This window comes from Melopsittacus undulatus, chromosome 1 (assembly GCF_012275295.1).
Source record: "Melopsittacus undulatus isolate bMelUnd1 chromosome 1, bMelUnd1.mat.Z, whole genome shotgun sequence".
NCBI lineage: Eukaryota > Metazoa > Chordata > Aves > Psittaciformes > Psittaculidae > Melopsittacus > Melopsittacus undulatus.
The window spans coordinates 8,380,883-8,403,786 of NC_047527.1; the positions used below are offsets into that span (position 1 = coordinate 8,380,883).

General features: G+C 42.5%; 1 protein-coding gene across 1 annotated transcript in view; it reads left to right on the forward strand.

Annotated features, from left to right (window-relative positions):
* The window catches only part of NDRG1 (N-myc downstream regulated 1), a 38,970-nt gene extending 25,924 nt beyond the window's left edge, over positions 1-13,046 (forward strand). Inside the window, exons 6-16 of the mRNA XM_005143813.4 lie at positions 661-723; positions 2,306-2,366; positions 2,813-2,899; positions 4,358-4,414; positions 5,313-5,416; positions 5,768-5,824; positions 6,756-6,807; positions 7,461-7,508; positions 9,095-9,130; positions 10,424-10,475; positions 11,200-13,046. Of these exons, the coding sequence (XP_005143870.1) occupies positions 661-723; positions 2,306-2,366; positions 2,813-2,899; positions 4,358-4,414; positions 5,313-5,416; positions 5,768-5,824; positions 6,756-6,807; positions 7,461-7,508; positions 9,095-9,130; positions 10,424-10,475; positions 11,200-11,465 (883 nt within the window). The 3' untranslated portion in view covers positions 11,466-13,046. The remainder of the gene's footprint in view (positions 1-660; positions 724-2,305; positions 2,367-2,812; positions 2,900-4,357; positions 4,415-5,312; positions 5,417-5,767; positions 5,825-6,755; positions 6,808-7,460; positions 7,509-9,094; positions 9,131-10,423; positions 10,476-11,199) is intronic.
* Positions 13,047-22,904: the final 9,858 nt, after the last annotated feature.

Genomic DNA, 22,904 nt, shown 5'->3' on the forward strand with positions numbered 1-22,904 from the left:
CCATCCTAAGCAGATGTTCTCCAGCCACTTTGGGTGGATTTTTTTCCCCCATGTTCTTAGTTGAGATTGTGCTCATAATTTCCTTCCCTAAAGACTTTGTTTCAGCTCTGCAGAAGACCAGGAGCTGACAGCTGGTTTTATTGAACTTCCTCAGCTTCATAGCCCTTCCTGCCTTCATTTTTTTCATCTATACTAATCTATTCTCACCTATCTTATGGTAATTTTTGAGCCCATGAAAACATACATGCAAACTATTTGCCAAAGATCTAGATCTGCTTGCTGAAGCCTGTGATTCTGTGACACAGGGAAACTTTTTTGGGGTGGACCCAAAGTATAAATGTGCTGAATGTGGTTGGAAACTCACCTCTTAAGTTCAAAAGTGTTAACTTTTCTTGGAAGAGATTCACTGTGGTCTGTATGGCTCTCAGCCAGACCAGACATCGATCATCCTGTAACTCATGGAGTACCATATAGATTGCACCCCTGTTTGTGCTAAATTACTTACTTGTGCTTGCTATTGATTTCAATTCAGCTCATACAGTCAATAATCTTGTAATGAGCACATTCGGTATTAAATCTACAGTGACCGCTGTGTCTCTAAACATACCAGCCTACTCTACTGGAAGTGGTGTGTTAATGCCACAAACACATTTGTTGTAGGTACGTGTATCCCTCCATGGATCAGCTGGCTGAAATGCTCCCTGGAATCCTGAAACAGTTTGGGTGAGTACTGAGTTATTTACTTATTTCCCTCATTCTTCGCTCTATGTGGCACACCATAAGAGCAGGGCAGAGTCCCTGAAGCTCCTGTCTGTCTCTCTGGCATTATGTTTCCTAGAACTAAAGTTGTTGTTTGGCTTTTAATTCCTCTGCTATAGATAGATCATTTTGCCTGTTTCTGACAGAGCTTATATTTTGGCCTTTTTTGAAATGTCGGTTTATTTTTTAAACAGGAAGCAACTTGGAGTGAAATCCCATGTGCCTAATTTAGGGGCTTCCTCCAGTATTTTCTATGCATCAGCCTCACAGGGGCAGGGCACAGACAATCTGTGCTTCCCACTGTAACAGCCCATGTTTCCTGTGTGGTTAACAGGACAAAACAAACATGGTCTCATCTGAAGGCACTGCTTTGTTTGCATGGCTTGAGTGTCTGAGGGGGTCAGCTTGACCTCCTCAAGCCTCTTCTACCAAGTGCAGATGTCAGGGTGCTGATGTTGAAGGACCTTGTGGCAGTGTTCCTCTCTCTATCTGCAACAAGTTATGGTGTGTGATGTCCCTTGGAGCTGTAGCTGCAAAGGTACCTTCACCGAGTGCTCCAGGTGGGCACACAATGAAGAGTTCAGGTGGGCACATCCAAGGGGTTTTCAGACCAAACAGAGAAAATCCAGCATTCAGGGTTAGGCAGACGTATAAAACAGTCTGGACTGCATGTGGGGGTTTTAGTCTCAGACCAGCACCCCAGTTGTCCAGCTGTAACTGGCTGTTAACTCAGCCCAGTTTACCTTACTAAAGAGATGTGGTTTTGAAACACCCAATGTAAGGCACAGGGCTGTCGATTCTGCTCTTGCAGTGAAAAAATCCCTGCTACCATAATGTCATTACCTTGAAAATCAATTAAACTGCAGTGTATTCACAAAGCCTTGATTTAGTATTTCTAATGAGAATGAAAACTGTCTTCAGGTGTTCTCCTAAAAGCATTGTATAACCTGTTTTTCTGAGTGGTTTTGTCTAGTCTTCCCTTCCATGTATTTTCTAAGACCTTGAAGGCGATGCTTTAAACCCAGTTTCAGTTAATGCAAATATTTGGTTTGTCTCTGCCCTGTTTGGTTATGAAGTTTAAACTGAATCATTGCAGTGGCTGGATAGCAGGAGAGGTTTCCCTGCCAGCCCCCTGTTAGAGGAATCAGTGTCCCAGCTGGATAGAAGGGGAGCTGGGAGAGGGGGAGCTTTGTATTTAGGTTGCAGATTTAGGACTGTATCTTGTAAGATTTTCTGACAGTGACCTTTTCCGTCAGGATCAGAACAATGCTATGGTTGCTGAGTGTATTTACCTAAAGATAAGGGAGAATTGCTGCTGCCCTGCACTGTGTGAGGACCAGTGTCCTGTAAACCCACTGAAAACAAACTAGCTGCTGCATCAAGTTCCTTAGTGGGGCTGGTGGCACTGCTGAGGGTCTGTGGTGCACCTGAGATACAGCCCATCCTTCTATAGATACCCAATGGCATGTGAGAGAGGAGAGCTGCTGATATGGGTTTATTTTTGGTGCTCTTAGTCATTTGTCTCTTCTGGTTTATTGCTGTGCAGGCTGAAGACAGTTATAGGAATGGGAACTGGAGCCGGTGCTTACATCTTAACCAGATTTGCTGTAAGTTTTATGGAGCTTTCTTGAAGCCTCAAACCCGATTTCCCTGACACGTTGCCTCCCCTGTAGTGTGCACAGAGAATTCCTGCTCTGCCGTGCCCATTTAAGTAAGCAGTCAGGCTTTTAAGTGAAATACCACAATCTGCGGGATAGCTAAGCCAGAAGACCTAGATTTTTTCCATTTTAAGGCCTGGGCTCTACCCAGTTAATTTGCAGAAGGTTTTTTTAATGGGAGTTCTCTATTTAAACTGAGGGTGGAGAAGAAGTTAAGCCTTAATGTTCTCCAGCTGCTCAGCTGAATTGCTTTAATGAAAAATCTTTTCTTTCCATACATATGCTTGTTTTGTGCAAGATCAAACCAGACCCCAGGAGATAATTTGCTAATTTAGGTTTTATGCTGACTGTCAAAGGATATGCGATGAATCTTAAATCTCTCTTTTCTGTCGCAGTTAAACCACGCGGAGATGGTGGAGGGATTAGTTCTCATTAACGTAAACCCTTGTGCTGAAGGTTGGATGGACTGGGCAGCAACGAAGGTAAACATTTTTAAGCTAGGAGAATAAATCATTCTATGAGCCTGCCAAGCATGGGCAAGCTTGTGTGTTAAGACGTAGCTGCAGACACAAACTATCCCAAGCTGAATTCCTTTGGGGTTTATTCTTTCATTAGCAAACATACCTACTGCAGAGCTAGTGGTAAAAATAAGTACTTTGTGAAAGAGACACCCGTGGTACAATGGGTATAGCAGCTCTGAAAAGGTAGTAACTGCTGGGGAAAATGTAGTTTAACCTGTACACTGGGTAGTTCTGGAAACAACTTACTTGCAAGTAAACTCCAAGCATAGTGGAACATTCAGTTCTTTCTTGTCCATGGCTTGTTAACTAGCACAGTCCAAAATGGGAACTAGAGCACAGAAAAATGTTTAGAACAACATCTTGTAGGTTTCAGTCATCTAGCTGAGTCTTGGATGTCAAAAAGCCTCAGAAAAGGTCATTAGCTACAGTAACTGTGGACAGAATGTCCATACAGCCTGAATTATAAGTGAAAGTTCACGTATAAAGAAGCTCCTGTTAACTGTATGATTTTTGTAGTTGTAAGAGATTTCAATGTGGGGAAAGAGATGCTGAGAACTGGTCTCAACAATCTTCCTGGAGCCAGTATATATAAGTATAAATGCTACATTACATGTCACTCACATTTAACCTGTTAAGACATTTTTCAGGGTAAGCTGATGGAAGCCACTTTGTATCATTCAGGGTCATGGTTTTGATATAAACACTGAGAAGTACAGAAATGAGTGTGTCTTTTAAGTACATGTAGACAACCCCCTGTAAGTGTCTAGGGTGACATTAAATGGAATGACAACCTTATAATACTAAAAGAAATAGGGATGTAATGTTCTTTAAAGGCTTAGTTATTATTTTTTTAAGAAATAACTTTGCATACCAGTTTATTTTGGTGAATTTCATCTAGAAGTGTGTTTAATAACTCACCTACACTGAGATGTAGCAGTCTCATTGACCCATTTTGATTATCTCACCCAGTGCCTCACCATAATTAAATTCTTCCATTTCAGTGCCTCTGCTTTCCATCTCTTTTAAGTATTCTTGACTTTAGGAATACAGTAGGTGCCCTGTGTCCTTACAAAGCAAGAGCACATACTCTGGTGCATGAGCTTTAGGTACTGAAAATGCATTGTCAGTGTGAGTTGTTAGGGAGGAGATTGGGCAGTGAGGTGAAATGACACCCATCTGGCTGGCTTGCTTGTTGTTCTTGCAGGGAGTGATTCCAGGTGTACACCTATGCCACTGGTAGCATGCCCCTATATAACTAATGGGTTTTAGGTGACTTCAGGGGAAAAAATACCAATCCAGGATGTGGTACATATAAGGACAGCAGAGAAACATCCCTTGGTCTACTGAGGGGTGATTGAACGATATCAGTTATTCAGAGACTGTCTTAACATCACATACTTAAATAATCTTGCTGTTCAGATTTCAGGTTGGACAAATGCTTTACCAGACATGGTCATTTCACATCTTTTTGGAAAGGTAAGGATGTTCAAAAGATTGCTCTGATTTGGTCATATGTATGTACCTCCTGGGGCTGGGAGGAGGGGAAAAACCTTCACTTAAACAACAAAGTATGAAGTATGAATCCTATATCACAGCTTAACTTGTGCTCCAAGTATTTTGGAAGTGCTATTTTGCCTTGGGGCATGCTGTGTCCTGATTACTTAAGTGCATCTCAGTGATGGCATTCCTATTAGGTTGTCCATCTGTAGATAGCCAACACTTAAACATAGGTGTAAGCATCATATGTGCTCATGTTCTGACCGTAATGTGCTTGTAACACTGAGAAAGCTAGTTATTAGTACTAATGGTGTGCTTTGGTTCAAGCCTACTTTAATGGAAGGTTCTATACTGAGGCTATTTTGCTGTGCTTGAAACTGTCAGTAAATGCAATGGAAAACTCCATTCCAGCAGAATAGGGAATTAATCTATAAAGACTTTAGAACCAAACTGTTTGAAAATGTGATTGAAGTCCTTGAAGCTCAGTTATTTACTATTGTGAAATTGAGTTCCACATTACATGTGTTTGCAAGCTTTCAACATCTGCTTTACCCTGGAAACATCTATTGAGCTTCTTACTCTGACTCATTTTGTTTGAAAACCTCACACTTCTCTGACTGTAACCATCTGCACTACAACTGCATGTTTTGAAATCTTAAGATCTTGACATTACAACATATTGAAGCTTTAAAGCAAAAGTGTGGTACTGCAGTTGGAGGCTAATATTAATCCTGAGTGATACCACTGGGTGTTAGAAGTTGTCCTGTCTCTAAAGGTGCACTCTTGCTGTATAGATATGATACATGACTGCTGTGCCATGTCTTCAGATCCTTTCAAAAAATAGCCCCTATTCTGAACTGTTCTGTCTCCACTGTAGGAAGAGATTCACAGCAACCATGACCTGATCCATACTTACCGTCAGCATATTATTAATGACATGAATCAAACCAACCTGCATCTCTTTGTCAACTCTTACAACAGGTAAATGCATTTACCTGACTTCTCTTAGAGCTTAGTGTTACTTGTGTGGTGAAGTTACCTATGTTCCCCCAGTATAAAGTTCTGCTTGACAATGCCTTCAAGGATCTCAAGTGGTTTGCTTGCAGGAGAAGGACTTTATGCATCTCTGGGGAGAAAACTGGGTACATTGGGACTGGACTAAGACATTGATACTTCATTCTAAGAGTGGTTCCCCATCAGTTGTGGAGGTCACAACATGTATCAGATTAAATTAACATATGTGAATGTATGTGCTCTCTCTAAACTAGAATAATATGAAAATATCTAGAATTTCAGTGTATAAAGAGCCTCTGTTCTCTCTGTTTCTTTCAGTCGGCGAGACCTAGAGATTGAACGTCCTGTTCCTGGAATAAATGTTGTCACCCTTCAGTAAGTATTTTATCTGCTATCAGTTCACCTGTATGTGATGTTAACTAAGAGTTATGATCAGTGAGTGTATTGCATATGCATTGTAGAGCTGTAGCTGAATGGGCCTGCATGCTAGGAAAGGGTTATGTAACTTCATGTAGGAGATACTGCTGCAGGTCAGGGACCACCATTAGGAAGATTTACCTGCCTCAAACTTCACAATCATATTAGCTGAAATGGAAAGCTAAGTAGCTTCTGTCACAGTGTATCTGCAAACTTAGAGTCAGTATTTGTAATGCAGATGTACTTGGCTTCATCCAGAAATGTGTTGAACTTAATGGAAATGGTAGGTCTGAAGGCACTTGAGCTGTGCCTATATAGCCAAAAAACCCAGAACCCAAAACTACTTTAAAAAACCCAAATAAAAACATTCAGAAAGATAGAGCAGGCATGAGAATTACTATCTGGCAGATCTTCTGCTAATGGCTTTTCACTTACACTGCAGTTTGTGCAACATAACAGTTGAGTCATTTGCTGCTCAGCTGCTGATGTTTACACACAGGAGACTTTGAGACTGCTCCTCTGTCAATCTGGTTGAAATAAAATGGATGGGTCCAGCAGCTGGATCCCAGGGGCCTGGGGAGGTAGGGATGAGACTTTAATGCTGATTCCTGCATTCAGTTTCATATAAAACTGGGCATAAGAGCCCTGGAAAGGACTGATTGGTACAAGGTATGGGGAAAGGGACAGCTTCTCAGGCAAGATATCAATGCATGTCAACAGATGTGGAGCTAATATGGAGAATTTAATGTATATTTAAGGTGTCTGGAATACAAAGCAAATCACTTTCATACAGTTAACCTTCTCATCCTCCCGGTGACATAAAATGCAGCTTAGGGCAATTCCAGGTTGAATCACAGCAATAATACTGCTTCCATGTGCTTCCTTGCAGATGCCCTGTTCTCCTGGTGGTTGGCGACAGCTCCCCGGCAGTGGATGCTGTGGTGTGTACCTCAAACCATCAATCCAGCCCAGCTGGCTGTCCTCTTCCAGACCATGGGACAGCTGCCATTAATTCCTTGCTGTTTATCCTCTCTGTCTGTGCACCGTTATTTAATAGATCCTGCATTAGGAACAATCACCACAGCAGTTACAGTGAACCGCAAATATTTTCCTTTCAAGAGGAATCTGCTGCTGGTGTTTCAGTTTGATCTGTGGTGTTGGAGCAATGCCTGGGTCACTATGGAAGTGAAGAGCTTCTTTTTGTGACCATTATAACTTGCCCCAGATGACTGGATGACTTTAATGGGCATGACCAGTCTGCTGGCCTGTGGCCATATGGCTGCTCACCACTTGGGATGCTACCAGATGACCCCAGATCACAAGATAAACAACACTTGTTGCCACTGGAGTCACAGAAACAGATAGAAAAAATCCCCAGTTCCTAACTAATGGGTTTGTTTGTACATGGAAATGTGAACTGCCCTACTTGGGTTTAAAGATGTGTATATGTATACATAAAGTCTTTATAAAGAAGCCTAGGATAATCAATTTCATCTGTATTAAGCTAGAAAACAAGATATTTAATCTGTTTTTATCCAGTAGTTCATAATTAGAATCTTGTGTATAATGCCTATGCTGCTGTTCTTTAATACAGGTTGAATGCAACGCAAAGCTGGACCCAACAAGGACCACACTTCTGAAGGTAATAATAGAAGTGTTGGCTTTGGTTTATTCATTTCAATAAATGTTACCCTGATTTAAAATCAGCTGGATTAACTTAAAAAGCAGAACAAGAGCAATATGCTACAGCACTGTCAATGGTGAGAATCTAGTGATGTGGAAAGGCAGTTCTGTCAGGGTTTAGAGTGTTTTAGTGGGATAAATGAGACTAGAAGCTTCTTGTCAAGGTTCATAACAGGGAATTTCTCAGCTCCTCCATTTTAAACCAGTACGGGTGAGACTTAAAATGCTCAGTATTTCACATACCCATAATGAATTTAACTAGAGCTGACAAAGTTGATCTCAAGGTAATCTGAAAGATTTGAAAAAGCCATCAGCAGAGTGGAAGTGCAAACCAGCTCGTTGCATTCCTGTGCTTGCCTGTCCCTCAGTAGTAATGTTGGATGAATAGAGAGCTGATCCATCACCCATAGTTTTGCCATCCTGCCTGGGCACAGTCCAGGACATCTTACTAGTGTGAGGTGTCCCTGCCCATGGCAGGGGGGTTGGAACTGGATGATCTTAAGGTCCTTTCCAACCCTAATTATTCTATGATTCTTTTACAAAAACTTGATAAAATACACTTCCAAACAGTACAACATTGTGCAAAGACTTTGGCATTCAGAGTATGGGTGCAATCTTCAGCTTGTTACTGATGAAATAAAATGGAATGAGTGTAGTGGCAAGCAAATGGAAACAAGTTTGGTCATGCTTCTGCTGGGAACTTTTACTGCATCACTTTATTGAGCTGGTCAGTGAAAATTATAATAAACAGTTATTTTTAGAAATGCTTTTCCCTCCTAACACTGAGGATTTACACTGATGACCTACTGTGTGGGCATAACAGACTCACCCTAAGGAAAAGCCTGTCACTGTTTCAAATCCTTTGTCAATGGCCAGCCTTTGCTCAGTCCAGGGATACAGCTGATACTGGATCCTACTACAGGCCTGCTTTGCTTCTAACTAATCCTAGATAGGATTTGGGGTTTCCTGTCATTTACAACCTGACTGTTTTCAGCTTGGAACAGCCCTGTTTTTGTTGGGTTGACTTCGAGGGGTGGAGTGGCAGGAAAAGTGAAGTGCTCCAAAAATATTGCATGCACTCAAGATAGCTTTTCTAACTTTCCCTGCTTCCCTTGGCAAGTCAGGCTGATGCTTGCCAGCCACAATCTCAGCAAATCCTTTCTCCCTTTCACCTCTGTGACTTAGGTGTTTGTTCTCCCTCCCCTGTTAGTTAGTCAGGTCAATACCAAGTCACGTAATTGTAGTTCAGAGCTGAGCTTGCAACAAGGGCTAATAGGATGCTTTCTAAGAAACTAGTGATCACTGCCTAGCAAAAGGTATTTATTTGCTTTGCCTGAGGATCAGAACACTTCAGGGTTTTCTGGTGCAGTTGTAGCTTTTATAAACATTTAACTGCTTACTTCAATGTGTGCATCTACATGTTACACAACAAAAGGAAATGGTTTTTTTTCTGCTAAATAGCTAAACCGGTCATTTTAATATATCTTGAGCATAAATGAGTTCCTTTGGTATTATGCTAACTGGCTGTTCTCATCCCTGTTTCAGATGGCTGACTGCGGTGGGCTCCCTCAAGTTTCCCAGGTAGGATTTGGATGTAATTCCTACTAATCCTGTTCTGCAGCATGTCAGACTGCAACAAATGGGTGTTTTCTTGTAGGGTACTTTCTGTTCCCAAATGTCAGCCAAAAGGATGGTTATGATTTCACGAGTAATGATGTCAGTCGGTCATCTGAGCTTTCTTTTTTCTTTAAAGAGAATGAGGCATAAAGTTAAGATTGGGAGGGGATATTATTTCCATTAATTACATCTTAACCAAGTAAAGGTCTGATGTGGGAATGCAGAGGTATTATTTTATGCCTGTCTACTAAGATAACATGGGTTAAGGCTGGAGCAGTAGTGTTTTAGAAAGATAGCCCAAATAAGACTATTTATAGTATAGATCAGGAAAGTGGGAGGCAAGAAATAACAATGCTGTGTTCTTGCATACACTGACTTGGCTTGAATGAGAATGAACTGGAGCTTCTGAAATGTACTCAGGCATAAATTCCAAGTCTGCTAATACAAGCAGGCTGGGAAAGTTAAAACTTACCTATGCTCGAGTGTTGCTTCACTAAAAGAGCTGTCCTGTAAACCAGCTGTAGTTTGTGATGTACCATCTAGATAGATTTCTAAGGAACATAATGTGGTGTTCATGAACTTAAGGAAAAAAGAAAAGAACTTGTAATTACCCATGCTGAGAAGTTCTTGTACAGATAGCGTGTGCTCCAACGGGGGAGGGAGAGCTTTTTAAAAGCCACATTGTGTAACAGAAGCAATATGTACTGAGTCCATCTTTGCACTGATTCAGATAGAGTTATGCCAAAAGTACAGGCAATATTGATTGAGATTGTGAGACTTATTTGGCCACTCTGTCAGCAGCAGAGAAAAAATAGTGAGTGCCTTGTTGCAAGAATGTCAGTCTTAGTTAGTTGTGCTTACATCTTTCTGCTGAGTTTTTTTCCCCTCTAAATGTAACTATCATCTCTGACCAGCTGAATTTGTGCCCTTTATAGAAGTCATTTTACTTTAGGTCACTTACCTCACCACTAACAGCATGAGCAAACCTTGGGCCAGGCTTAGATCACTTGTAATTACTTCTCTGGAAATCTCATTCTCAAATGCACGTGTCCATTTGGTACAGTAATGGGGCAGGGGAGGGACTAGGGAGGGGAATGGTGGAATTCTCTCACATCAATGAAATTTTCATATGTTCATTAGAACCCAGAGAATATTTAAGATGTCCCTGTTAAGACAGGGCATCTATGGCATCTATAATATTATAATGTACTTGGTGCTCACCAAGTTAATGACAATAATACTCTTTTTTTTTTGCAGCCTGCCAAGCTTGCAGAAGCTTTCAAATACTTTGTTCAGGGAATGGGATACAGTAAGTATTGTTTTTATTGTGGAGTCATTCATCTGGCTATCATAGTTCATTGGACATCTAAGCACCCAGAGAGTCTTCTGATGCTAAATGTGTCATCTTTTCCTAGATGGATATGCATTTGCAAGGGGAAAAAACACATGTGGTGTTCGAGCAAAGGGTTTTCAGACCAAATAATGTTACTACATAGTAGAGACCTTTGTAGACATCTTAAACCCACAATTTCCTTCTTGATATTTTGAAGGCTGATATTGTAGTAGTGTCTCATCATTGCATCAAAGGGTTTGGTTCATATACTGAACATAACATTTGAAACCTCATTAGTTGATACACTTGTTTGCTTGTAGCTGTTTGTCCTTCATGAATGTGCTTCTAATGACTGCTCTTGTGTAGATGCATTCCCAGAATGGGCTGCCAGTAAAGTTAAAGCATATGAAAGTAATGGGAGGTCTGATGAGTGTCTTTAGTTTTCTTCTGGATTGTTGCAGCCACAGCAACATGCAAGACATTCATTTGTCTTGAATCCTTCAGCCCTGGCCACTAATTATGCTTTAGTAACTTGGGCTTCTTAACTGTATGCCTGGAGCAGTGATGGTACGTGAAGCCACCATGAAATTTTATATTCAACCATGAAGGCTTCTCCAGTGGTGGTTAAGGCTGGAGGGGAAGGCAAGGGCTTCCTTCCAAACCCATGAGGCAATGTGTTAATGAAAGACTGTTCTTCTAGTCCCCTCTGCTAGCATGACCAGGCTGATGAGGTCCCGCACCGCTTCTGGCTCCAGCGTAACCTCTTTGGAAGGACAGAGGAGCCGGTCTCACACAGGAGAAGGCACACGGAGCCGGTCTCACACTGGGGAGGGAACAAGGAGCCGATCCCACACTGGGGATGGTGCCAGGAACCGCTCCCACACAGACACACGCATCGAGCTGACGCCGAACTCTGCAAGCAATGCTGAACAATCAGGCCCCAAGTCCATGGAAGTGTCCTGTTAGATGGCTGTGGGAGGTTGAAACTGGTCACAGTGTGGAAAAAGTAATGGATGCCCCCTGTGTATCACGAAAACATAACTGGTATTAATCTCAAGCTATTCTGTAGGCTGAACTCTGTTCAGCAGGGTCTGACAGGGACCAAAGAAAAGAAGCATCTCATTTGCTCTGTCGTTATTCTTCTAACTCAGACAGTTGCTGCTATTGTGCCCTCCTTCAATGGATGCCAAATTCTAAAGGATACTTGCCAAAAGCTGATGTGGTTGTAAACACTTCAGAGTCAAACCAGACTTGCTTAATACCCTCCTTTTAAAATCAAAGCTGTTACATGTCCCTTTATCTCTTATTCTCTTGAAGTAAACTGGCACAATTTGAGATGAGTTTCAAAGAGGGGGAGAGGAAGAAAAAAAATCACTATTATGGATGGCTTTTAAAAAAGGAGATGAAACAAATGTGTTATGGCCTCATGTTGAAGCTGGAGTTGAATTCATTGTATATAGCTTGACTTCAAATGATAGAGAAGTTAATGTATCATGCATTTATAGGCCTTCTAATTCCTTTAGCATTCAAGCCTGTTTTCCTATGTACAATAATATACTACTAAAATAGGTGATTTAATGTGACTTTGAGATGAACTAAATCTAAGCTTTTTTTATTTCACTTTTTTGAGATTTAGTTCCAGTCTTCCTTTTCTTCCCCCCCTCCTAGACCCTAAAAATGCTTAGCCAAATGAGGACAGGATTTAAATCTGATAAGCAAGGTGGCATCTCCTGTTTGTGTTCTTGGGCCAAAGGGGTTACCATACCACAAAAGCTGCTGTAGTTGTAACGAGTAGGGTAGCTGTACATGCCAACAAAGCAGAAACAGCTTGATTTTTCCTTCAGACAGTTTCTTATCTTTGCAGCTCAAGTTTTTGTGTCCAGCACAATTGTGATGAATTCAGAATTCTTAAGCAAAGCCAGATCCAGCTGTTCTTTGTCAGGAGATGAATAACTGTGGGATGGTGTGTAATTAGATACTGTACATTCAACTGCTACTAATTACTAAATTTGTAACTCTGAGATCTCACTGGAGCTGAGGAGTGCATTGCACAAAGTGGTGGAGCGGCAGCACTGTATCTGTGGAATACAGTGTTTAATGATTGCCTAAATGTAATGAGCTTCTTGTTCTGTATACAGTCTCCTGATTCCTTGGGTTACTTTGATGCTAGCAGCTTGATACCTTTCTGCCAGTCAGGTTTTCACAGTTGGGTGTTCTTAAGGTTGTCCTTCCATAGGTAGTGGAAGAGGGTTTCCCACGCTCCAGTGCATACCTGCTGCATTGCAGTCCTCACACAAACAAAAACTCAAATGCCGAGCAGTTAAATAGCAAATGTTAATACTTTTGGGATTGCTTGTTCAGAAGAACGCAGTCGAGGTTACTTTATATTGACTAACTTCAGCTCTTGTGTAGAATATCCATAACAGCTTGTGGGAAGAACAGACAATTTCCAGAAAGAATAAAGCTATTGTGTAAAGTCTATCAAGAAAAGTTTCTTAATGAAGTATTTGTATTTATTTCAAGACAAATAAATTTGTAACTTTGCAATGTCTGGTGTCTTAATGTTTTCCTAGGAGTACAATAATCAAGTATACTCTGTATAAAAGTGTATTGTGTTGTGGTTTAACCCTAACCAGCAACACCAACTGATCCTGGGCTGCATCAAAAGGAGCATGACCAGCAGATAGGAGGTGATCCTGCCCCTCTACTCTGCTCTCGTGAGACCTCACTTGCAGTACTGTGCAGTTCTGGTGTCCTCAATGTAAAAAGGACATGGAACTGTTGGAACAAGTCCAGAGGAGGCCACAGGACGATCAGGGGACTGGAGCACCTCCCATGTGAAGACAGGCTGAGAAAGTTGAGGCTGTTCAGCCTGGAGAAGAGAAGGCTGCGTGGAGACCTCATAACAGCCTTCCAGTATCTGAAGGGGGCCTACAGGGATGCTGGGGATGGACTCTTCATCAGGGACTGCAGTAATAGGACAAGGGGTAACGGGTTGAAATTTAAACAGGGGGAGTTTAGATTGGATATAAGGAGGAAGCTTTTTCATTGTAAATGTGGTGAGGCACTGGAATGGGTTGCCCAAAGAAGCTGTGAATGCTCCAGTGGTGTTGGTGTTCAAGTCTAGGTTGGACAGAGCCTTGGGTGACATGGTTTAGTGTGAGGTGTCCCTGCCCATGGCAGGGGGCTTGGAACTGGATGATACTAATGTCCTTTCCAACCCTAACTCTTCTATGATTGTATAACTAAGCCCCACAGAGCTGCTCACTTAATCCCCTCTCAGAAGAGTGAAAGTGAGAAAACTTGTGGGTTGAGATAAAGGCATTTTAATAGGTGAAGCAAAAGCTGCATTCATAAGCAGAGCAGAACGGGGAATTTATTCATTGTTTCTCATTGGCATAACAAGGCTCCATTGGGTGTCACAGTGACTTAGGAAAAGAAATGCTATCATGCTGGACATCCTTCCCTTCCTCCTTCTTCCCTAGCATTTATTGCTGATTATGTGTCTCTATGGTCTGGAGTATCCCTGGGATCAGCTCTTCTGGCTGTGTCTTCTCTCTGCAACTTGTGCACCCATAGCCTGCTCCCTGGTGGGATGGTGTGAGGAACAGGAAAGGCCTTGACTCTCTGTTAAGGAAAGCACTGTGCTCAGCAGTAAGGAAAACATCCCTGTGTTACCAGCACCGTTTCCAGCACGAATCCAAAAAGCAGCCCCATACAAGCTTCTATTAAGAAAATTATCCCAGCCAAAACCAGCACATCTTGTTACCCCTTTGTTTCTATTGAATCTTTTTCTGTTTGCTCATGTGCCTGCTATTCCTTACTTTTGTGCTCAGAGGGTTGGGGTGGTTTTTTTCACTCCAGCCTACTCCTTATAGAAATAAACCCCAACTTGCTTCAGTATGAAGTGTTACAGTGTCCTGGCTTCAGCTACTCCTTCCTCCTGCATTTCAAACAATCCGACAATAGGAAGAGGCAAAAGCAAATATTTGGCATGTCTGAGCCAAGGTTCTTCTAGATATGATGATTCAGCAGTCATGATTGGACTAGTACCAGCAAAGGGCTTGATTTGATTAACCACAGGCAGTGCCAGTGAAAGCAGGAGGAACCTGTGCCAACTCATCTTACAACAGAAGGGCAAAGTTACTTGCTTTGCTAAGAGTGGCTCATCATTTCTTCTACAAGGACACCATGGTGAGCCTGTCAAGCTTAGGCAGTTTATTCTTCTTTAATGGGAAGGAATGCATCCAAGCCTTCTCGTGGCACAAAGGGATCTGTGAGCACTTCTGAGCTGTTAGGAGTTGCTAGGACCACTCTAAATGTCAGCTTTGTACCAAAAAGTATTCATTTGGCAAGGAACAGCATGTACCTGTGCAGAAAAGCTGGAGAGCAGTACAGAGGAGTGGTGTCCTACCTTTACAAGGAGTCAGGACTCCTTTCCTTGCAGTAGTGGTCTCCTGGCAGCCTTAACTTGTGCTGAACTGAAAAATGGAAGATTATTTATCAGAAATTTGTTAGATTTATAAAGTGGCAAATTTATTAGAAATAAAAAGTTAGAAACAAAAAGTTGTTTTTTTTTTCTAAAACCCCTTCTTAGATCTTGCAAACTGGAGTTCTGCGTTATTCTTGCAGGCAGAATTAGCATGGATACTGTAGTGTCACTAAACCAGAAAAGATGAGCTGGGGTTTCACCTTTTTCTCAGGGTATGAATGGCCATCATAGAGCAAGGAGCTCCTGTGGCACAGAGGAGATTCAAATTGGATAATGGGAGGTTTCCAGAAAATAATCATTTCATCCCTTACAATGCTTTTGGGGTTATAAAGGGTGGTATGAGACAAAATGGGGCCAAGAGGGTTCCTGATCACATTGAAGTATCTCAATACCAAACCTTTGCTTAGTGGCACTCTTAAAACCACTAGCAGAAAGGATGTTGTTGTTGCTGGAATCTGAGTTCTTCCCACCTCTGCCTGGGACTTGACATCTACTGTACAAAAATCTGGCTGGACTTCAATGTGGTTTTTCCCCTCCCTGTCCTTGCAGGAGGAGCAGAGCGGGAGAGGATGTGGCAATACCATGTTGTCACAGCAGGACTTTTGTGCTGAAGGATGCTGCTTCCCTCTTTTAAGAGTCCCTAGAGACTAAACAGCTGGAAACTTTAACCTAGATGTGTTTTGGGGTTTATGATTAATGTCATGTGTTGCAAGCAATGGGCTGAGCTGGAGAGAAAACAGTTTGTAGCAAAGCTGCTTATTTTTTCTGCCCAGTGCTGGAATCCTCTTCCTGTCTGTTTCTGCATCTTGGGCAGAGTATCTGTTGCAGTCCTCAAGGTAACGCGGGCTGTTGTTTCTACCAACACAACACACTGAGCAGTGTCTCATTGCAGCATGGTCCTCTCCATTCTCACACGCTATCTGCTTGGTTTTGCACTATTTTGCACTGATTTGCACCATTTCACTGGAACTGACAGTCTCTCCCGCTCTGTATATATATGAACAGCTGGTTTGATGTGTGGATTTAGTGTTTCCACTGAGCCAAATATAGGCTCTATGTTGATAGCTGATCGCTGCTGCGCCTAATGTTTAAATAACTGAGGGAAAGGATGTCAGGGTATTTTAAGAGATCAGCCCTTCCCCCTCAGCCCTTTGTAACAGGCAGACAGAGGCTCTCACTGTTTCTATCTATTGCTTCATTAAGGCCTCCATTCATTTTACAAACAACACAGCTGCTGACCAGCATTGGGGGGGAGAAAAAGAAAGAATGAAAGAAAAAAAGGCTTCTGATTGCAACTGCCAAACAGTTCAGTGTCTATTCCCTGCAACTCAGCTTAGGGATCACTTGCTCACTCAGCAGCTCCTGGGGGCTGGAGGACAATTGTTATTCGGATGTAATTAAAGAGGCAGTCCCCTACCCCATATACACCCTGGTTTTGGCACTGGTGGCTGTGGGAAGTACATCAGGTGTGCGATGCAGACATCACCAGGCATCTCCAAAAGAACCCAAGGGTTGGGAAGAGGGATAGTGAGCAGCTCTTCCTTCCCAAGCTGCACCATCCCAGTGAGCTGTGACCTGCAGCAGAGATGGGAAACATATCCTTGTGTGACCCGCCACTCTGTGCGGTTGCTTATGGCTGAGAGGGATTATGGTGTTCATTCAGGTCAAGGTCAGCGCATGAAGGGGGCTGGGGAGGGAAGGGCTGTTTGCTGGGCTGATGCACTCAGGGAGGGCCAGTGCAGCACCAGGCAAAGCCAGCACTCAGGAAAGAGCACGAGCTGCCACAAGCCCAGACATTGCGTTCCTTGGCTCTGTGTGTGTGTCCATGTATGTGCATACGTGTGTGTGTGAGCAGGTCCCCAAGACGCTTAGCACCTTGCATGCAGGATGATGGGCAGGGAAGATGAGGATGATGAGCTGTGGTTTCACTACACATCGTGGACTTGTCACCAGTACAGGGCATGGTCAACCAGCCTGTAGAGCCTGTCTCAAGCAAAGGTGCCACCCAGCCCTTTGTACAGTGGTGAAATGCACACAGACAGACCCCCTTGCCTTACCTTTTGCCTATGTTTGTATCTCTTCAGCTGTAATTGCTATTTATTGACTGATTGCAATGTGTTTTCATTTTTAATTGATAATGACCAGTGACCAATACGTTGTTTATCACCAGCTGCCAGTGTTAGACTCAACCATGTGGCGATTCCCCCCCTGCTGCTCATGCAAGCTTGGGGCAGGGAAGGTCCCACAGAAGCAGTCAAGCACAAGGTCAACGCTTCATCTGGAAAGAGAAAGGTGCTTAGGAGGCAATGAGTTTCCTGGATTAGTCCAAATGCAGTGGCTGAGAAAGCAGCCAGAGAGCCCTTCAAGCAAGATCGTGTGCTTGGCAGCTGCATCGTATGCAGGCAGAAGACACAGGGACCAGATCAGAGTTCTGGTGCCTGTAGGGGCAGCAGGGAAATGTGCTTCCTTTGCTGAGATCTATTGCCAGAGGCAAAGTTGGAGGGAAAGTACTTGAAAATGAAGAAGGCTGCCCTTAACAGCAAAAATAACCCAGTAAAAGCACATGAAGAGGAAGGCTGGGGAGAGGATGCTTTCACACCTTGTTCTGGCAGCCATAGGCAAGCCCACAGCACCCATCACTGTTCGGTTACAGGAGGCCACTCCAAGTGTTTAAATTCCTACTTCAGGCTGGAAGGCAAGCTTGCTTAAATGGTAGAATCCTTACTGGGGTCAGGATATGTAAATGCAGGGATATGGATAAGGATTCTTTAATTTAAATGCTTTTCCCCATATCTTTAATAACATTGAACAATTTCTGCTATGGCTGCTGCAAATGGGTTACTCCTGCAACCTCTCATGTTTGCTGTTAAAGAAGGCAGGATTATCCAGTTGAGTGGCACACTCAGAGACTCTAGGCAGGCTACCCCAAGTCCAGGAAGAATGCTGGGGGAAAAAGGCAAACAACAAATGCAGAGCCAGACACAGACCAGTCAATAAGGACGTGTGAGCTAGGAATCACCTGGCTTTCCGAGGCTGCCAAAAGAGTCATAGTGAGGGAAATGCTCCCAGAGCATCTTCTTTCACCACATGCTTAGTTTTATGTGTTCTCCAGTTCAGTGCTTTGTCACTGATTGCAAAAGCACACTTGGACATTGGCCAGGTGAGGAGATTGGAAAAGGAAATGAAATATCAGTGACAAAAGTATGTCACCTTCTTTTGCTTGCCTAAGCTGCTAAATGAGGTGTCAATCATAGACTCATTAATCATTTACCACTTATGATGTTATTTACTATCTTTAAACCATAGCAGCAACATGGCACCCATAAAATCTCACCACAATGCTATACAAATGAGTAATACGTGTTACATAGCTGGAGTAATGCAGACTGGCACTGCCAAACCAGTCTGGGTTTCCCATTATTTTTTCATATATTTCAGCATATGAAGCTTAGAGAAATAGCTCTGTAGAACTGTTTAAATGGGGAAGTCACAGTTTGAAAAGGTATGTGTATAGGTATGTGCCTGTAGTTAATGAGAACACTCCGTCTCCATCAGTGTAACAAACTGCTTGTCTTAAAACTCCCTCAAAAACCCAGGAGAAAAATAATCCCAGGATTTAGTTTACAAGATGACACAGTGTTTCTGAATACTGTGGACTTACTGCAGCATCATATGTCCGCAGAACAGCCCTAGTGAGCATATGAAAAACAGAGCAACTGTTTCCAGTTGTACACACACTGAAATGGTGTTTTAAATTCTAGTCAATGCTCCATGCAAAGGTGTCTTTCTAAGTTACATGCTTGCTTCTTCGGGGAGTGGATAACTTGCTTTCTGGGGCTCCCCAACAAGGCAGCTTGAGCCACCGTAGTGATCGGGTAAAGTCTGTACAGAAGGGTAATGGTGATGGTCACTGGAGCTGAATGGAGTCTTGCCATTTGTATCAGCATGAGATGACCCTTCAAATCCCATCCTTGTCCCAGCCTCCAGGTCCAACAGGATGACTGTCATGGGCTGCACGTGTGTCAAACTGTCTTGGCTTAGCCTGTATTTCAAACCCCTGCTCCCATCCTTTCTCAAGCCTTTCCGTGGAGTGCTGCAGCCGAGGGATCTAGCATGCGCTCAGATCCTGGTATCTTCTCAATGCTATTATTGTTACACTCTTGGATGATGGTACCGCTTTCAGGTCCCAGCAGAGACCTTGACCCATTGTATGAGGCACTGTACAAACGTTCCTGCTGGAGAAGTTTCAACAGATGCAATGAACACTAGGGCCTTGTTCTGTCTCTGGAGAAGGGAGGAAAAGCAAAGCAAAGGGCTGGATCCATGAAAGCCTTTGAGGATCTAGATCCTGGGTGTATTTAAACAGTAGCTACAAAAGTTCTTTTGTAAAGATACATGAGTTGCCTGGCGCACAGGGAGCCAGGGAGCTGAAATTAAAAGCTAGTCCATCGCCTTAGTTTCAAGGCTAATCTTCTTGTAAACATCCATTAAAACAAAGGCTTTCTAAATGCATCACACACTGCCAGGCAAATTCACTGGCTACAAGTGTTTCTCTTTCCCTTTCAGTGTCACAAGACAAAGAATTGCACAAGCTAGTGAGGCTTGGTTTCCTATATATTTGTGCCCAGTGCCCCCACAAAACCCCTTTACAGCAGTGTAATAACCACTATTCCCCATCTGCGATGCCTTCAGCTGTCCCTCTTCCATGGCTGCTTGTTTCCAAATGGCGCATCTGTTCAAAATCCCTTAATGCTGCTGATGTGGTTGGGCCACACTGTAGATGCATTAGATGTGTTGGCTGCCTGGCAGATGTGTATGAGGCTTTAGTGGGGGCAATGTGGTGGGTTTCTTCCCTGTCTTGCTGTTTTATTTAACTTGTTATTTCGGGAATCACAATGCTTCCGAGACCTTCACTCTTCTGCCTACTTTGTTTGATGTTTCCCACAAAGAGACTGACTGACAGACAAATGCACAGTACAGTTTCATACGCCTTGTTCCCTTGGGAAACCAGGCTAGAAACAGAAACATCTTGGGTGCGTTGGGTGAGATCTGTGGTTCCCAGGCATTCACTCCTCTAAAAACGGACACACACTGGAGCTGCTGGTCATGCATTAGCTTACAATAGCTTCTTTTATCTCACAATGAAAGCTGTGTGTTTCAGCCACCGCAGCATTTGATTATGGTGGTTACAGTGTCAGCTAATTGCAAAGCAAAGCAAGCTTATTAAATGCCACAGTTTGGGGTATGTCTTCTGAGCCTGTTTGCTTGTTTCCTTATGTGTACATGTAAGACAAAGACTGATTATATATATATTTTTATATATTACATATATAATAATATATATAATATAAATATATTATATTATATATATGTTTATACATATGAACATATACATATCTTTATATTTCTGCATTCCATTTTATGTACTGTAGGAATACATGTATGTCAATATATACATTTATACTCATGGGCATTTTCATATATGGTTTCATATATAATATTTTCTACAAAATTATATAAATGCATTAATATGCTATTTTCTATATGTGTATATGCACATATATGAGTATGTATATTTGCATATATGCATGTACATACATGTATATATACACACGCATACTGTATTTTATGATGGGCAAGAATTAGAGACATGATTCCAAGTCATATTTAAAGGATCTGACTGATAAAGAGGTCCTAGGATGGCTTCCTTACCAAGCACCTCAATAAAAACAATTTTCCCTTTGGAAAACATCATCAACTTGTTGGCCAAGGCCACTTTTTCATATGCTCCCATGAACTTCTTTTTACCAAGTGATGGAGTCTGAAATAGAACGTGCTTAGTTTTGCAAGTGCTGAGGTTCATTTGGGTGGACGTAAACAGATCAAACATGACCTCTCCTGTCACTGCGTCCAGGCTAAAAGCAGTCACAAGGCTGAATCTTGAAAAGTACTGGTGTCTTCAAGTTCCTTATGAAGAGAGGAACAAACAGGAGAGGTGTTTTGCATCTGCACTGGAACACACAGGCAGGGGTCACTCTTATTTAGAATCACCAAGTCATAGAACAGTTAGGGTTGAAAAGGACCTCAGGATCATCCAGTTCCAATCCCCCTGCCATGGGGAGGGATACCTCACGTTAAACCATGTCACTAAGGCTTTGGTCTAACCTGACCTTGAACACTGCCAAGAAACATTGTGCCCAATGCCACCACATCTCAAGAAAGCTTCAAAAAAGAAATTGTAAAAGCTTTGAATTAAGGAACAACCTGGCTCTATGAAAAATCTATGGGCCAAATCCTTGTATATATATAAAAAATAGAAGCTATTAAAGTTAACAGCTTTTGAAGATATGCAGAATTTTTCCTATTTGTTTTTACATAAGGATTGAGTTATTTTCAGCCTACTTACAAGAAGTTTTATCATAGCCAGAAAGATTCATGTCTCCCTAGAATGTAGCTTTCTCTGGGTTATGAAATTGAAGAAAAACAACTTGCCAATTGAAACTAAAGCAACAGAAGTGACTGATGTAAACCAGTTGCATCATCCCAAGTTCAGCCCTGTACTGGTCCAGCCTCCAAACCATGCATCATTCAGCAGTTTTGCTGTGCCATCAGGTATTTTGGAAGCAGATATTGCAGTTCTTCATGCAGAAATACATTTCTGCTCTCCCAAGTGAAGCAACAGCCGATGTGCAATGGTGCATTGGTGCTGTGCTAACAGTTTATTGGAGAATAAAACTGTCTCCTTCACCCTTCAGTGACGACAAACCAATTGCCTGGAAAGGTAGTGACAATTTTCTCTTCTTTTGGCTGACATTTGCATGTGAAACCACTTCTGCAGAAAATGGTCACACTGATGCTTACTCCAAGCAGCAGCTGAATTGCACTTAGTACACCAGAAGCGATGCCAAAAGTTGTCCTCTCCCTTTGCATCCTGGCCTCTGTAACACATGCCTCCTTTCTTCTACTCCAGCCATGTAAAACAAAGGTATGTGTCACTGGCAGGGTGTCAGTAGGAAGCAGCACCTGTGTGTTGGTAACACACAGAAGGAGGTGGCAGTCCCCAGGCACACCCCATTTCTATGTAAATAAATGGGCACATGAGATATTGTCCTTCATTGTTCATCTGGCTCTGCATTTCATCCTTCAGAGCTAGCCTAGAAGTAAAACATAACCTACAGATAAGAGGATCTATCCTGAAAACATGAGCTCTGGGGTGGTCATTTTGGATTCAGAGCATCCAGGCTGTTCAAGATCAGAGCAGGCAGAGAAACTGTGAAAACATCCCTGGTATGAGATGCTCTAAGAGACCTAGGTGAGTCCAAGGAGAGAAGGAAACAGAGGTTCCTGGACCCAGTCTCATGAAGTGAGAGACAGACATCACATAGATACCTCAGGAGAAAATTTGTCCCCCCTAGGCTTTTCCTATGAACTTCACCATGGGGTAGGATCTGACTGAGAATGACAAAGGCTAGCTCTAGGGCTGATCTCAGTGTGACAGAGACTAGAATCTAGTCCTGATGGTCAGCAGCAAAGACTGAAGTGTGGTATTGAAAATGAAACATGTATGCCAATGCTTGTTTTCCAGCTTAGACCACATTAGTCAAGAGATGACAGCAATGATATCTGAATCTTATGTCTAAGCTACCAACTGCCATACTTTTGTTGTCATACTAGTGTAGTATTCTTTCCTTTGGGCAATTAACTACTGGCCTAATAAATGGCAGTGCCAGCAGGCTTGTAATTTAAGTCTTGGAATCTGTGCACAGAGGAATTTTTTGGCTGCTGTTAATGGATGGATGTCTATTAGAGTTGAAAATACTGCTTGTTCACAGCCTTTCCAAAAACAGGGTGGCAAAACAAGGAGACTTAACATCCTAGCTCAGGAAAAAAACAAGTTGTACATTGGCAGTGGA